General features: G+C 41.7%; 1 protein-coding gene and 1 long non-coding RNA gene across 2 annotated transcripts; one reads left to right on the forward strand and one right to left on the reverse strand.

The window, feature by feature from the left end:
• Positions 1 to 3,291: 3,291 nt before the first annotated feature.
• On the reverse strand, positions 3,292 to 13,625 carry gask1b (golgi associated kinase 1B). The gene is made up of 4 exons (XM_086105880.1): positions 12,856 to 13,625; positions 11,283 to 11,479; positions 7,217 to 7,443; positions 3,292 to 4,725 (listed from the first exon to the last, which is right to left on the reverse strand). Exons 1-4 carry the CDS (start codon positions 13,538 to 13,540, stop codon positions 4,518 to 4,520), a joined length of 1,317 nt encoding a protein of 438 aa, XP_085962006.1. The 5' UTR covers positions 13,541 to 13,625; the 3' UTR covers positions 3,292 to 4,517.
• Positions 13,574 to 16,102, forward strand: LOC147209843 (uncharacterized). Its single transcript, XR_015100272.1, has 2 exons — positions 13,574 to 13,716; positions 15,141 to 16,102. It is a non-coding gene; the product is annotated as an uncharacterized LOC147209843 (long non-coding RNA).
• Positions 16,103 to 16,480: the final 378 nt, after the last annotated feature.

Raw genomic sequence — 16,480 nt, forward strand, 5'->3', positions numbered from 1 at the left:
TTGTGGGCCGCATACGGCCTCGGTCGATGTCAAGTGGGCCAGACCATTAAAATTATACCATACTCTGCTATAAATAACCAAAATATGTCTTTCCTTTGTTTTGATATAGCGACGCACAAGTACATGAGGAAAATGTTGAAATGTACCTACATTTCATTTACCTAACATTTCATAAAACACCTTAGATGTCCTTCGACAAATGTGCAATTTAATTTTATCATTCACATATATGCAGTGCAACTGATCCCACTGATTGTACAAAGGCACAAAACTTGAACAATTAGTATTTAAAAATATAGTCATGCATTTTAAGATTAAACAAGATTTATAAAGAAAGGATTTTTTTAAACCATTTACACATGTGCATATGAAATCTAAATGTAACCCCCACCTACACTTTACAAACGAAAGAGAAAACGATGACTAGCGGTTAATACATGAATTGCATCTTAATAAAAATATTCATTTTGTGTCTTTTATGCTTTTTTTTTTCATTTTTAAATTATCCCGCGGGCCTGATCGAACCCCTCGGGGGCCGGTTCCGGCCCGCAGGCCGTATGTTTGACACCCTGTTGTAAGGCCTAGTGTACACTGTTTATTGATGAAAGTAACCTACAAGACACCTGCACAATGTGTTCACTAGCCCATCCAATAAAAAACATGAGCCATGAGGCTTTACAGGATTGCAATGAAGACGGCGTCATTCAGTAAAATCCGTAGAGGAAAAAGCCTTGAGCATACATGGTGTGTCAAGTAAAAAAAAAGAGCAAAGAGACCCAATTTATTTGGGGTTTTTTTCTTTACGGGGGAGTCATTGTATTATACATGAATGTGTCGCGAGTGGCCACCGAAGTGCTGTGAGGTGACTGCAATTGCGTGATCCTCTCATTCATCAAGGCTGAGGCTGCACAGAATGCACTTTGAAGATAAAGTAAAGCTGCAGAAAAGAGAGAGAAAGAGAGAGAGAGAGAGAGATTGCAATTTCACAGCAAAAGGATAGACTTTAGGTTAAATTCTTTCCTGTATCCCCACAAATTCTGCCAAACAAAAAAGAGACTGGAAGAAGAAGAAAACAAATTATGGTGGCCCACAAATTTTGTCTGGCAACATTCAGCGTTGCAAATTATATTTTAAACAGACACGAGGGGACAAATTATGTTGCCCCACAAATTCTGCAGAGCAACAAACAAGAGGCTGGTAAACACTTTGATGAAGAATATAACGTACTGAGTGTGACTGCTCTTTGGCATTGTTTTGGGACATAGATAATGTTGCCCCGCAGATTCTGCCAGGCAACAAGAGAAAAAACAAGTGGACTTTGGGGTCAAAAATGTTGGTGCCCCGCAAATTGTGCCTAACAACAAGTGAGAAAATAAAGAAGTTACATGACCAGAAAAACAGCGTGACTACCTTGTGACAATTTATTTTTGGAATTGACCTGCAGTCTGAACATAGCATTGTGCAGATTCTGCCTGGACTGAATAAACAATCGGGCTTGGTGGCACAACTGACATTGCCCCACAAATTTGGCCCAGCAACAAGAAGGTAATCAAAGAAGTTACACAACCAGGAAAAACTGTTGGAGACAACTTAAGTGGCGTGACTGCATTGTGACAATTTATTTTTAATAGACCTGGGGGCACAAATGATATTGCCCTACAAATTTTACCAAGCAACAAAAGAGGCTGAGCAAGCCAGTATGAAGACCAGGAAAAAGAATCAGAATCTCAAACCACTTTGTCCGAAAGACTACCCATCTACGTTGATAATAGATCAGTTCCATGTGACGTATGCATACATTAAGTCTGGCTGCGCGCGCATCTTGGAGGCAGAAAAGACATGCTTGTGAGTCGATATACAGTGAAACTCCTCTACAACGAAACCTACCTGTGCGAAAACACCCCCTAGTGTGAAAAAATCTTTATGCATTAGGCCATTTCCTCTTTTCTGCTTCCTCCTACAACGAAAATCCCCCCCCCCCCCCTGTTGCATAATACGTAATAGTCTTTTTCTCCACCCTTGCCTCGCAATGACGTTCGCTACAACAAAAACAAGCCTTTCGCAAAAGTCTAATCCAACCTCAGCATGTCGCAGCGGCCTCTGCTGCTTTGTTCGGAAACGGCAACAGCAACCACCACACTGGTTGACACATGCGCTGAGGACTGAGGAGGCAATTAAGAATGCTCGTCTTTGTAAACACTCGTGACGTCATTAAGATGCGCACGCATCTGCCTGGCAACAAGAGACAGGACAAACATGTGACTTTTGAAAAAAAAAATAAAAAGCTTAGTGAGTGTAATCGCCCTATTCAAATATTCAATATGATTCTATCATCCTATCATAGAAAATAAGACCTTTGATTGTGAACTGTGAACAAAGGTAACACGGATGCATTCCCGGAAGAACCTCGAGGCTCAGCCAGTGCATGACTGTGATATGATCCGTGGAGATGGCATATTGCAAAACCCACTGTTATTTTAGCTTCCTTTGCTCAAACCTTCAAACGGAGGTGATTTAAAGGTTCAATAGCGGACCAAATATTTCACTGTGCTCGTCAAAGCGTGCCAAGTCAGGTTTGACAAACAAAAACACAGTGAGCGGGATAAAGAGAAGTGGGTCAAACAGAAAAAAAAATAAGAGCAAGCATGTCGGGGCGGAAACAAATTGTCAAAATTCAGACATCAGCTCACCCCCATAAAGACACGTCCTACGATATTTCTCAACATTCCCGAGAAGTTTCAAAAGGAAAATTCCCAAGCAGCGCGGAAGCAACTTTTCCAGCTTCAAGCATTTTGTTTTCTTTTGTACCTGTAGCAAAGCCTTCTGATATATCTGTCACTGAGGATTCAGCTGGATTGTTTTGTGGGCAATGGTGCACCTTGTTATGATGGGCGATAATATTATATATTATTAATTAAAGTATACACAGGCCTTTTCCATTCTTGAATCTGTCCCTGCGAGCATTTACATGATCAGGAATCCTGTTCGTGGCATTTGTTTAGCTGTTTTTTCCCCCTCATCTCATTAAGTTTGTGGCAATATTAGTCGCTAGCCAATCACAGGTCACATGAAGGTAAATAGTCAATCACACTCATACACACACCTATGGATTATTTAGTCTCCAATGAATCCAACATGCATGTTTTTTTGCACGTTTTCAGTATTCATCCCAAAAATGTTGCAAAATTGTTTATTGTTAATTTATTGTAAATAACAGAAAGAATAAACTTTTGGCTCATTAATCATGCTAAAATAAATTATTGCATATCACATTAAACATTGAACCCTGAGACCTGTGGATTATTTTATTGTTAACATAAACAGTTTTACATTGTTTACATACACTTTTTTTTTTTTAAATCTCAACTACAAATGACTTGGCCCATCTGTCCCTTGAAAATAAATTCTAATGTGATGACAAAAATGTGCCCACCCTTGCTCTTCGGTCACATTGCTAACAAGCTCAGTATGAAAGGCTTTGGCTGGTCGTCCACTCAGTGCTGACAAAAATATCCTCAGTTAACCCTGTTCACCACGATCGCCAACACAATCCTTTCAATCTGAGACCATCATCAGCTATAGTGATGCAGCGCCAATGAGAGTTTGACAAGACCCAACCTCCAAATCATGACAAATCATTTGTGCTATAGGGATAATCTGAGCAGAAAAAAAATCCCCATCAAACCATGGAATGGAGTGTTTGAAATACTGTGTGAATTATTTGAAAAAAATAAATAGTAAGGAGAGCTACTTCTAGTACTTCGATGAATAGTCCTTAATTGAACGATTTAAAACGTTGAAGTTACATTAGGGAACGTCTTTCTATACTTATACTGAATGCCATGTCTTTGATTATCGTAGTTTGCTCGTTATTGCAATACAAGGGTAGCTCATACTGCCGCAGACAAATTCCTTGTGTGTTTTACATACGAGACCAACAAAGATGATTCTGATGCTGAAATAATATGTATAAATTATAACAAGTTGACAACAAATTTCCACTTGACTGAGAGCTGTTTCATATTTGAGCAAGTGTGCATCCACATTGACGTTCAGAAGCCTACCGGTAATTATTATAGATCGAGGCGTCGGTATGGGAGATGGTGTGTTTTGTAAGACAAACACGCTGGAGCTGGAACTGCGGTGATTCGCCAATGCGGGTGCAAAGAGGTTAAAATAACAACCGCATGAATGACTGTCACAGAGACAAGAAAATAAACCGCAAAGCCCATTCGGACTCCCAGAGCACACAACAGCAGAGTACGCTTCACTTAGACACGCATTTCACTGCCTGAACACACTGAGACAGCATATATGTTTTCTATATAATGAATATAGATTGGCCCTCTGCTGTTGGTCACCACTCGCAGCACAACAAGAATAAGTCAGGGAGAAAGTCAAAATCAATGAGTCAATGATTATGAACACAGTACAGGTTTTGTAGCTTTGTAAATGATGCAAGGTGCCATCTTGCTCAAAATTACATCATTATCAAAGTTGCCGTTGTGCCCACGCCATCACTCATTCATGTCAATGGCCCGGATGCCATGAGCGTTGGCGTATGTAAGGAGAACATGAGCTCTCTGCTCAACGACGTCGAGAAGCTTGTCGATGCCGGGCCGGCCGCCTCGACTCTCCCAGTACGTCTGGTCCAGGAAGAGCGACTGCAGCAGCTTCTGCCGCAGTCGACCGCTCCTCAGCACTGTCATGGCACCATCAGGCAACCTGGACAAAAGCAGTGGGCCACGGGACCAATCAAAAACTGATGACTTTTTGGGAAGGTCTCCTTCATTATTCACTGAAAAAAATCATTGTGGCAAGGAACTATATTGAAGTGAGTCGATGAGCTTCGGTTTGACACAAGTACTGCTTTGTTGCCATCTTGTGGCATCTGTTGGTAACCATAAACCTTTTTATATTTTTTACATTAAAAAAGTTGACTCTAAATTGTCAACATGATGTCAAATTGCTTAGCGTGCAACACAAATAATTATCTTATGTATTTTTGTTTTTTTTACGTTTGTGAAAACCGCATTGGATTCACCGCTAATTAGTGGTAATTCGTGAATGTGAACATGCAGTCACTCCTGGATAAAGAGAGTATTTCTGAGCAGAGAGAGGCATTGGGAGCTCATCAGCATTATCAAGTTGGCAGTTTTCAAGAGAAAATCCTCGGTGGTTGGGGAGGATCTTGCTAATTAATGAGCACCTCGCTTTTTCCATAGCAAAATAATAGAACGTAGCCAATTAATTAATAATCTGTTTTGCCAATTAATCAATCGAGTAAATATTGCTGAGTTCTGACCTTCCTTCAAACTGAGGCAACATGTGTATGATGTACCCTCCACTGACTGAAACAAACATTTCAGTCTTGTGTAACATTGTCTTTTTCTTAACCCATATATTATTTTGAAGTCCAGAAAATATGTTTGACATGAAAACATATAACAAAAGTGTGTGTGTGTGTGTGTGTGTACAGTTAATCAGGAAAGTTCCAAGAAAATCCACAAAATGGTCTGACACATTTGCAACAGGAAAGGAAATACGTCATTGACTGTTTTTGTAGCGACTTTAGCAACTGTGAATCCACAATCGCATTAAAAAAAAAAAAAAAAAAGATTGGTGAGGCTGATGCAGGGCGGGTCATTGGATATGAAAATGTTATCCCATTTCCCTCAAGCAAAAACTATTGTTAAAAAAGCTAGGTGTTAGCTAGAGCTGTCAAACGATTAAAATATTTAATGTAATTAAAAATGCAACTGTCATAATTTGTAATTGTTTCAGAATTTCCTTTTAGAGTTTTTTTTCCTATTTTCCCCCATTTTAATGCTCTCATCAACATGGAATCATGAATCAGTTTTCTATGTTCAAAATGCAAATATGTACTGAAATAACAATTTCGATTTTCAATTTTACATGAACATTTTTCACTTGGAGCAGTTATTCACACATAATCTTTCACACAATTTTGTCCATTAACAACAACAACAGTGAAAAAAATATTTTGTTACACAACAGCCGCTTTAACAGCTTTTTTTATGGAATCAAAACAGAGCAATATAACATTATAAAGTGCACATCTAAGTAAGTAAACTAGTACTCCGCCTGTAGTGGATTTAAACCATGGTTGCATACTTCGTTTTTCTCAAGTTTGCTTTGAACACAGCAGTCAGGCTATGTTGATTCTGTTGGTCCTTCTTGCGCGGAAGTCTCTCTATGGTTTTGTGTGGACATCATTTCGGATGACTACACTTGGTTAGATGACAACACGGGAGACGTTTTATTTTCAGTATGGTCGCTACCACTGCACCGCTGAACTCTCGACGTGCGTCAGCGCACCGTCGCTGTCAGACGAACACAGAGAAGCTCCACCCCCATTATTTATATGGACACGGAACACGGGAACCTTCCACACAAAATAGTTCCAAACAAGTAACAATCACGTCAGTGGCATACATCGAACTGAACAGAATGCCTGCTCTTTATTCACCAGAGGCTCATCAACCTAGTCTCTTATTTCTCTCCCGAAACAGTGTCTTCTCCCGCTTGGTGTACCTTAGCCTTCTCCGCTACGTACAATCTCTATACACAGATTGTAATGGAGGCTCTCGCTGGCAATCCGTTGTGGAGTCGTTCGAAGCAACGCCAATTATTTCAGCTTGAGTCGAGCTGTGGACAATGTTGACAGGCTTGCATGCAGTAGCCATACATTTAGCTATGGCTTCAGCAAATTTGTTCTTCGTCGTGTCATCCATTTTCTGCGCTTTGAAATCATCCATAGCTTTCTGTCTGAGACGAGGGGGCGGAGTACTCACGTCAGCTGTGTGCTTGGCCATTAGGTGGTATTTCAGACTCGACGTGCTATGATGATAGCTCAGTTTACGACTGCAAAACATCCAGGTAACTTTGGTCTTGTCAGTGGAACAATCTGGGAACTTTTTAAAAGTAAACTTTCCATTCATAAACTCTTTAAGTATACGTTTTCGGTGTCTCGCGTGGCTGGCAAAACAGACATGTGCGTGGACCTGTGCAGCACGCTTGTTGTTTTGTTTCTGGTTTATTTATAGAGCAACATAACATCCGCTGTGGCGTGTGCCGCGTTAATCTCGCGAGAAAAAAATTAATCCCGTTAAAATTCATTTAAATTAATGCCAATAAAAACGCGCTCAACTGACAGCGCTAGTGTTAGCACAAGAAACCAATCCAAACCACTTACTCCTTGATCCCCTCCAGCAGCCTGAAGTCCAGGTTGTCCTCGTTGCGGTCAAAGTAGCCCTTATTGACGGTGAGTACGAGGTGGCGCGGGTCGTGATGCCTCCGCACCATATTAGCCAGTCGGATGCCGTCCTGCTGCCTGCATTCAAAATGGCGGCTGGGTTCGTGGCACCGGTCCTGCTGCCTGGGTTTGAACCCGCAACAGCTGGGATCCAGACGCTTGTGAATCTGCAGCACAAAAAAGAAGCGGAGGAAGCAGTTACTGTCGTTGACAGCTTTCTAAACTCAACTCAACTTTAAATTATAGAGCATTTTAAAAACAACAATCCCTGCATACAAGTGCTGAACATGGAGTGAAATCAGACATCCAAAAACAAAGACAGTTAAAACAATAAATTATTAACATAAAAAGAGTTAACACCATTACACTAAAACAATGCAGTCACATGACTGAGTCCAAGCTTTAGCAACAGTATTTTGGACCAACTGAAGACACGAAATGGAGGATTGGCTGACTCCAAAGTAAAGTGCATTACAGTAATCCAAACGAGATGTAACAAGTGCAGGGATTACTGTTTCTAAGTGCTATTGAGAAAGGAGTGTCTTTACCCTTACCTAAGATGAAAAAAAGACAAAACAAGATGAAAACGGCACCAATTTGCCAGCTAATCAAATTGAAAATCACTGTCCAATATAAAACCCAACTTTGAGACTGGCGGGCATAGATAAGGAGCCAGTGGGCCCATGTCAACAGAGTGTTACAAAAATTGCCATTGGGACCGAACACTATAATTTCATTTTTCTTTTCATTGATATTCAAGAAGTTTGGTGCCATCCAGGCCTTGACTTCCTCCAGACAGGACAAAAGTGGCCTTGAAGAGGAATCATCCTTTTTGCTCAGCGAGACATAGATCTGACAGTCATCTGCATAGCAGTGAAATGAAATCCCACGTTTTCTTCAGATGGAACCTGGGGGCGGAGAATGCCATGAAAACAGCAGCGGCCCCAAAATAGAACTCTTGGGAACTCCATATTGTATACTTACTAACATACCTGCTGTGCATTTTGTGTGGTGTGAAGTACAAATAACTTGTAACTGTCCTGGAGAAGATTTTTCTGGTATCGGTACTTGAATATAAATTTTTCTGACTCTTTACTTTTGCTAATGACGAATGCCGGCGCCTAGCCCAGCTGTCTTCTGGCAGTAGGCGGGTTGCACCCTGAATGGTTACCAGCCACTCGCAGTGTATTTACAACACTTTTGTCAGATGGGCTCATTACTCTTTTCAACCTCCGGCCGATGATGACAATGTGAAAAAAACATCAACAGACAGAGGTTAAGTCAACCATGGTTGAGAACTTGATCAATTGATTACTTTGATTTTTATTGAGGTAAAGGGCTTGAATAGATGTAGGCTTTTTTAAAAACAAGTATCTGTATTTTTACTTGAGTACAGAATGATTACTTTTGCCACCTCTGCCTTTTGGTACATCATTGTGATGTGGAATGGTGAACAGTGTACAACAATACCTAAAGACGATCAAGGTTGGAGTGAACCCTTTGACATGGGCCGCCTATAAGCCCAAAAGTCTCTAACATGGGCTTGAAATTGGACAGTGATTTTAAATTGGATCAGCAAGTGGGTGCAGTTGTTAAGTCCAGCTTTTTTCACCTTGGGGCAGCTGACATAGGTGAAGCATTTCCTTACACAGCTTTGGAGTCAGCCAATTCTCGGACAAATGTCTCCAGTCAGTTCAAAATGCTGCCGCTCAATTTAACTGGATCACGTAAGAGAGCGCACATACACTAACGTCTATATTCTAAGACGAGTGCCTTTGCTGTCCATTTTCAATTGGATCGGTTTTGTTCCTTGATGTTCAACACAGTCGACGAATTGAGTCCTTATTTTTGTGTCTTATTTGTTTTTATTGTTTTTACTATTCTTGTTACTTTTTTATAATTTATAAATACATTTACACTGTCATTGTCTCACCATTTATTCTCGATTTTTATGCATTTACAGTACTTGGTTTAAGATGCAGGTGTGTGTGTAGCCATCCAACCATTTTCAAGGCCGCTTATCCTCCGCAAGGCTCGCGGGCATGCTGGAGCCAATCCCAGATGTGTTTCGGCAGTGGGCAGGGGACACCCTGAACCGGTTGCCAGCCAATCGCAGGGCAGACGTAGACGAACAACCATTTGCACTCACAATCACACCTAGGGACAATTTAGAGTGTTGTTAACCTGCCATGCATTTTTTTGGAATGTGGGAGGAAACTGGAACACCCAGAAAAAAATCCACGCAGGCACGGGGAGAACATGCAACCTCCACACAGAAAGGCCGGAGCCAGAATCGAACCCTGTACCTCTGCGCTGTGAGGTTGGTGTGCTAACCAGTCGACTACTGTGCCACCCAGTGTTATATAGTCCATCCATCCATTTTCCGAACCGCTTAATCCTCACTTGGGTCGCGGGGGGTGCTGGAGCCTATCCCAGCAGTCTTCGGGCAGTAGGCGGGGACACCCTGAATCGGTTGCCAGCCAATCGCACGGCACACAGAGACAAACAACCATCCACGCTCACATTCACACCTAGGGACAATTTTAGAGAGTTCAATCAGCCTGCCATGCACGTTTTTGGACTGTGGGAGGAAACCGGAGTACCCGGAGAAAACCCACGCAGGCCCGGGGAGAACATGCAAACTCCACACAGGGAGGCCGGAGCTGGAATTGAACCCGGTACCTCTGCACTGTGAAGTCGACGTGCTAACCACTGGACTACCGGGCCGCCCGTGTTATATAGTGTTCGTGTTATATAAATAAAAATGACTTGAGAGGTGAGTGAAATGTTGCCATTTCTCATTTTTGTTCTGATGAATTAATCTTCTTTTAGGGGGCCTCCAAAGGTCCCATACACAATGTTCCAATGGTCACTCAGTCGCACCCCATAGAACAGGTCCCCAACCTTTTTTGCCCCACGGACCGGTTTCATGTCAGACAATATTTTCAAGGACCGGCCTTTAAGGCTAGATAGATACAACAATATAATATGATATGACCTGCATGAAAAGTGTGGTACTTTCGAAACATAATAATAAACACGAATCATGACACGAGGAACGTCCTATCTGGCCGCAACATTTTCTGGTCGCTATGGTAACATTTAAACATGCCTTCAAAATAAGATAAGCTGCAAATAAAAAGTGCATGAAAAATACGACTCACCATCGCCGCTTATTATTCAGAGTAGGCTTGGTGCGTGAGAATCTCCCGTTGAGATAAAGCCGTATTTGAAATAGGACTCCTGCTACTGTCTATTAAATGTAGCCTTCTCTTTCTTGAAAGGCGTAGGCTCCTCTTCTGTCTCCTGGCTGGTCCTTTTCCCCTTCCCGAAAAAACTTTTCAAAGATGTTTGGGTTTTTTTATGCGGTAACCTATCACAAGCGCACATTCACCTGCGCCAAGAGTGACTTACTGTAGACTGATATAACAGAGAATCTGGTAATTTTTCAAAATAAAACGTCTCAGCTTCCGAAATGAATAAAACGGAAGGAATGCAAGTTATTTATTCTTTCTGTGCAGCCCGGCACCAAATGACCCATGGACCGGTAACGGTCCTCGGCCCGGCGGTTGGGGACCTCTGCGTTGAAGGTTCGAAAAAAGCTCCCAGGGGATTGTTGTTGTTGCATTCTGTCAAGAAAGTTAATGAAATTACACTTTCCCATTAAAGGCCCAAGCTCTCTGACCCCTAACAACAACAACAACAACAGCGACACTGCCCCCTCCCTTAGTAGCGCCCAATGCCAAAATCTAGACTGGTGTTTCGAGCCTTCCACACAGGAAATTGTGGAGCTAAAAGACATTTCCTCAGAGAATACTTTTTTTTTATCAGTAGAAAACAGCTGTTGGACAGACTGATGTTGCTAGATGCCTTATCTGAGTAGCATTTACAGAAGGTCATTTATAGCTTCACTCAGAGATTAGTTCGCAAAAAAAAATATATATATATATATATATTCTGAATGCGTGTGTTTTACTTTTTTGAATGGTATTCAATATTCTGTTACCTGTAAGAGAAAATCAAAAAGTGCCAGTTTGCTCCATTCGTAGTGATGGATGGCGGAGCAGGCTGACTCAACCTTCGGAGCTGCATTCTGAACCCAACACCTGTGTTTTAGGGACCTCTGGTACTCAGCCCATGTTAGGCTCACACCATCCGGGTGGAGCGATGCCTCCCATGCCACCACTGGACTAGGCTGGCCATCTAGACAGGGAAGACAACCGAATGAATACTTATTACCACCATACTGTGTATACTGTACAGTACCTCCTCTTAGATAGCAATCTGCTCAACTACAAACTTATTTACATGGCTACAGTACGTTGGTAGGCCTATCTACCTATCCATCAATGGACCTATTTAAAGAATCTTGTCAGCTAGCGACCCGTTTAGCTTCGATATCCATCCATCCGTTTTCCAATTCGCTTATCCTCACAAGGGTCGTGGGGCGTGCTGGAACCTATCCCAGCCGTCTTCAGGCAGTCTCCGGGGTACACCCTGAACTGGTTGCCAGTCAATTGCAGGGCACACATTGACGAACAACCATCCACACTCACACTCACACCGAGGGGCAATATAGAGTGCTGCATTAACCCGCTATGCATGTTTATGGAGTGTGGGAGGAAACCGGCGTACCCGGAGAAAACCCATGCGGGCACGGGGAGAACATGCGAACTCCACACAGGAAGGCCACACAGCAACACTGCACCTCTGCACTGCGAGGCGGACGTGCTAACAGGTCGACCACCATGACGGGATTATCTTTATTCTAACTTCAAAGACAAAAAAAACGTCATCCTCAGTGCAGCTACTGACCAGCAGGTCACCGGTGTGTGGTGCCTGCAGAAAACTTAACATCTCAGAAAAAAAAACTGTTTTTAATTGATCATTTATCCGCAATTGGACTTTAAAAAAATGGCCAATGCCGATTTGCGCCAATGGACAAATATTGACCTGGCCAGCAACCTGTCTACCGTAACTAGCTATCCACAATGCTGTATGTTGCACATGTAGCACATTTGACAATAAAGTTGACTTGAACTTGAACAAGCCAATTATCTGCTCAGCTGGCTACCCATTTACCTTACTTGCCATCGACATAGCCATAGATATTTAACAAAATTTAAAAAATGGGCAAATTAGCTGTTCAATTGTTCTATAGCCATGTGGGTAGCCTATGAATAGCGGGTAATGGAACTGACTCCCTTGTATTTATTAATAACAGATGATATTTTGCTGTTTTTGTGAAAGGATGTTGCTTTGTTTTGGACTGTGAATGAGTGGTTAGGACATCCGTCTCACAGTTTTGGGCCTTGGGGTAACAAACTCGGCTCCAGTCTTCCTTTGCTGGGTTTTCTTCAGACTCCAAAAATATAGAACCCATTTTGTTTCATTGTTGTTGTGTTACCAAGTTATCTAAATCCATTTCTGTAGAGATTTTTTTTTAAAGTAAACTTGAGTTGAATCATGACCGGTCGTGTGTCATTAAAGTGTCTGAATTTTTACTTAAGTAAAGAGTGCAAGTGTTATTTCCACCTCTGAATATGCCATCTTACTGTAGTTATTATTTAATGGCCCACCGTGTAAGAAGGCTAACTTTCGGCTCACGGCCGGCAAAGTTCTGTTGAGTCCTAGCACTCGGTCCAAATGGAAGGCGAACACCTCCACCGAGTCCACCGGGCCAAGGGCGAGTCCGAACGCCGCCTTCGGCTCCTCCGGACGGGTTGCCTCAAAGACCAAGAGTGGCCAAGGAGCTCCTTGTGGTTGTTCGACGCGTAAAACTTTGGCACCGGCGAGAGCACGCATGGTCCCCACGTCTTGTGCGCTCAGCCACGGTGGAGGAGTGCGGCTGTATATGCGGATAGAACTCACGAGAGGCTCCGTTGCGAATCCGGTCTTGGAGTTCGAATGCGGAAGCGTAGTTCTTCTCATTTTCCTCCGCAGTTTGGGTCGCACGGTGCAGCGAATGTTGGCCGGCTTCAGCCGCTTGGATTTGAGTGTAATGTAGACTACGTTGGAGCGGCTCGGAACCGCCGAGTCCTGGTTCACCAAACCAACATTCATCACACCCCTCGGCGTGACTTGGTTCCGTCCGGCTGTAGTCCAGTTGGGGCTACGTAGAGAGAGGTCCACTTGGGTGAAAAACAGATATAGTGCGCAGACAAGAGCGGCTGTTAAAGTTTTTTTAGGAAGAAGGCGCCTCCGGAACCAGAGCCCGGACGGATGAAAGACGCACAGCCGATTGAAGCGACCCTTCCGAGCCATTTATGTTCTTGGCATGGTGGACCGAGCCGAAATCGAAATGAGGGAGGTTTGGGAGTGTTGGCCTGACAGGATGCAACTGCGCACTGGAAGCTCACTCCTGACCTACATGGACCAACCAGAACTTTTTGTAGTTCTTATTCCCACCCAGCATAATACACATGATTCCCATTCTGCCGGTAAAACGCCCATTTGCATGGAGTTTTTTTTTTTTAATAGTGTCAACATATTGATCGGTACAGTTCAACCAAACACAAAATAAACAAACAAAACAACTTTTTAAAAGTGTTTAAAAAACGACAATAACATTTTCATAATGTTGTGATTTTATTCTGTAAGATTGCAACCTTAGTCGTTGCAAAATTAAGACTTTTCTTATTATTTTGAATGATCATTTTGCTGTTTATTCTCATACGGTGTAACATGATGATATTTTACTTGCAATGTTACGTTTTCTTGAAATATTTTACCTTGCATGCATATCATCAATATTACACTTTTGTGATAGTTGCATTTTTATAAAATTGTACATTCTTCTCTTCATATTTTGATTTAATCAGTGTTGCCACAATTACCTTAAAAACTAACTTAATTGCTTAATTTGTTAAAATAAACTACTTTACTGATGACTTGAGCTAGTTCGATTACAAGTGACTTTATTAATTAGGCAATTTCTAAACTTGGATTTGCAAATGTTTGCTTCAATGCATTCTAATCCGAGGGTTCACTCACCTCGAAATAAGATTACATTTGCTCATGTTACAACATGTCATTGTGATTGATTGCACGTCGTTTTGCCTGTGAACGACATTTAAATGAAGCCGCCACGAGCACGCGTCATTAGAAATGCATGTGTCAAAGGCGACATCTGCTGGGGGATATTGAACTAATTAACAAGGACAAAGATTAGGGAAATGTATCAACAGGTTGGAAAAAAAAATACCCAGCTAGAAAAATAACTTCACTTCACGAGGGAGGAAAGGTTGGGCAACGGTTTTACAGCATTTCCTGCAATGGATGTAAAGTCGTTCCAAAATAGACACATTGTGTTTGTGTCTCCGGGTTGTCTGTGGATTCCCCCTCAACACGCTGCACATTTTTGTGCTAAAGAAACCATTAGTTTGATTAGCAAACTGCCTTGTCGCTGAAATTAACAACATGGAAACGCACAATTGTCAATATGATGGCTCTAGTTGGCATGGCAACGCAAAGTAGGGTTGGCCGAAACCTCACAGTTCCAGGTTGGGATTTTGTGGCTTTGTTACATTATTCTACCAACAATCTCCCTTTTGTTCATAATATTACATCACAACATTATTTTTTTTCCTGAAAAATATTGCAACCATATTCTTATAACCTTGCAACTTTGAACATTCTCATGCCATAACATCTTTTCCCCCAACATAATTTTTCAAAATATTGCTCTTGTATTGTCATAACGCCGTGACTTCTCTGTACTGTATATTGTGAGTTTTTTCTTATAAAATGCTCATAGCCATATTTTTACACAGCATAATTATCATAATATTGCTTAATATATCATAACATTGAAACGTCTTCGTACTATTGCGACTGTGTTTTCATGTTGCAATTTTTTTTCCAGGGCGGTCCAGTCGTCCAGTGGTTAGCACGTCGGCTTCACAGTGCAGAGGTACCGGGTTCGATTCCAGCCCCGGCCTCCCTGTGTGGAGTTTGCATGTTCTCCCCGGGCCTGCGTGGGTTTTCTCCGGGTGCTCCGGTTTCCTCCCACATTCCAAAAACATGCTTGGCAGGCGGATTGAACACTCTAACATTGTCCCTCGGTGTGAGTGAGGGCGTTTGAAGTGTTGTTTGTGTCTGTGTGCCCTGCGATTGGCTGGCAACCGTTTCAGGGTGTCCCCCGCCTACTGCCCGAAGACTGCTGGTATAGGCTCCGGCACCCCCTGCGACCCTAGTGAGGATCAAGCGGTTCGGAAGATGAATGAATGAATGAATTTTTTTTTCCAATGTTGTCTCCTTTTTCTCAGAATATTGTGATTACATTCAAGCAATATTAAGACTTGTTTCTTTGAATAATGTGAGTTTATTTCCTAAATTGCGTTTATATTATCATAAGGTTTTTTTATCATAGTTTTCAGATTTTTTTTCAGATTGATGAGACTTCATTTGCAGTGCATAATGGCTTTTTGTGAGATGAGTTTAATAATTCTGCATCTCTATATTCATAATTATATTGTTGCATTGTTATTTTTAAATTGTGACTGTTTTGTTGTTGATTTAGAATTTTACATTCAAATTTGTCCCAAGTAAAATTGAAACTGTTATCATGTATCATTACGTCTTTTTCCATAAGATTGTGTTACATTTTGACCTCTTTTTCATATTTTACAATATTGCATTTTCAAATTTATAACTGTGCAACTTTCCCCTTACATTGTGACCCACCACCCCCGGAAAAAAAAATCAACATTGTTTTTGTAAGATAATGACAAAATATTGCAACATTTTTCTTGTACTACTTGAACTTGAATTTCACAACAGTCCGACTGCATTGATTCTGCATTAAAATGGAGATGAACAATTTCACTGGGATTTTTTTTTTGCCCACCCTGCGTTTACACTGGTGGATGCCATTACGGCTGTTCTCACCACACAACCAATTTAATTTTAGATTCCAGGCTTATTCAACAACTTTAACCCTGTAGAACCCACTGGGTCAAATTTGGCCCCTATAAATTCTGCTACTCAAATGCCACCCTTAAATCCCAAAGGGTCAAATTTGGCCCTAATCCTGAATTAGGATTAAAGCATTGAATTTTTGTAAAAACATATATTTTGGTGTTCAGTGAACATATAGCAGTCATTTAATATATAATTGATCATTTTCCAAAGAAGAAAAGGGTTCTTGGGTTCTCCAGGGTTGACTGCCTGGGTCAAAATAATTAGACCACCAGCATGCAGACT

The sequence above is a fragment of the Hippocampus guttulatus genome, chromosome 2 (genome assembly GCF_054856545.1).
Source record: "Hippocampus guttulatus isolate MCC_2025c chromosome 2, RoL_Hgut_1.0, whole genome shotgun sequence".
NCBI lineage: Eukaryota > Metazoa > Chordata > Actinopteri > Syngnathiformes > Syngnathidae > Hippocampus > Hippocampus guttulatus.

Bases quoted from the DNA above. Each gene is read 5' to 3' on its own strand.
- gask1b (XM_086105880.1), bottom strand. From the start codon at position 13,540: ATGGCTCGGAAGGGTCGCTTCAATCGGCTGTGCGTCTTTCATCCGTCC. The intron at 7,444-11,282 runs GTAACAGAATAT...TTTGTGCTGCAG, and splicing joins TTTTTGATTTTCTCTTACAG to ATTCACAAGCGTCTGGATCC. The intron at 4,726-7,216 runs GTAAGTGGTTTG...GCTTTTGTCCAG, and splicing joins CTGCTGGAGGGGATCAAGGA to GTTGCCTGATGGTGCCATGA.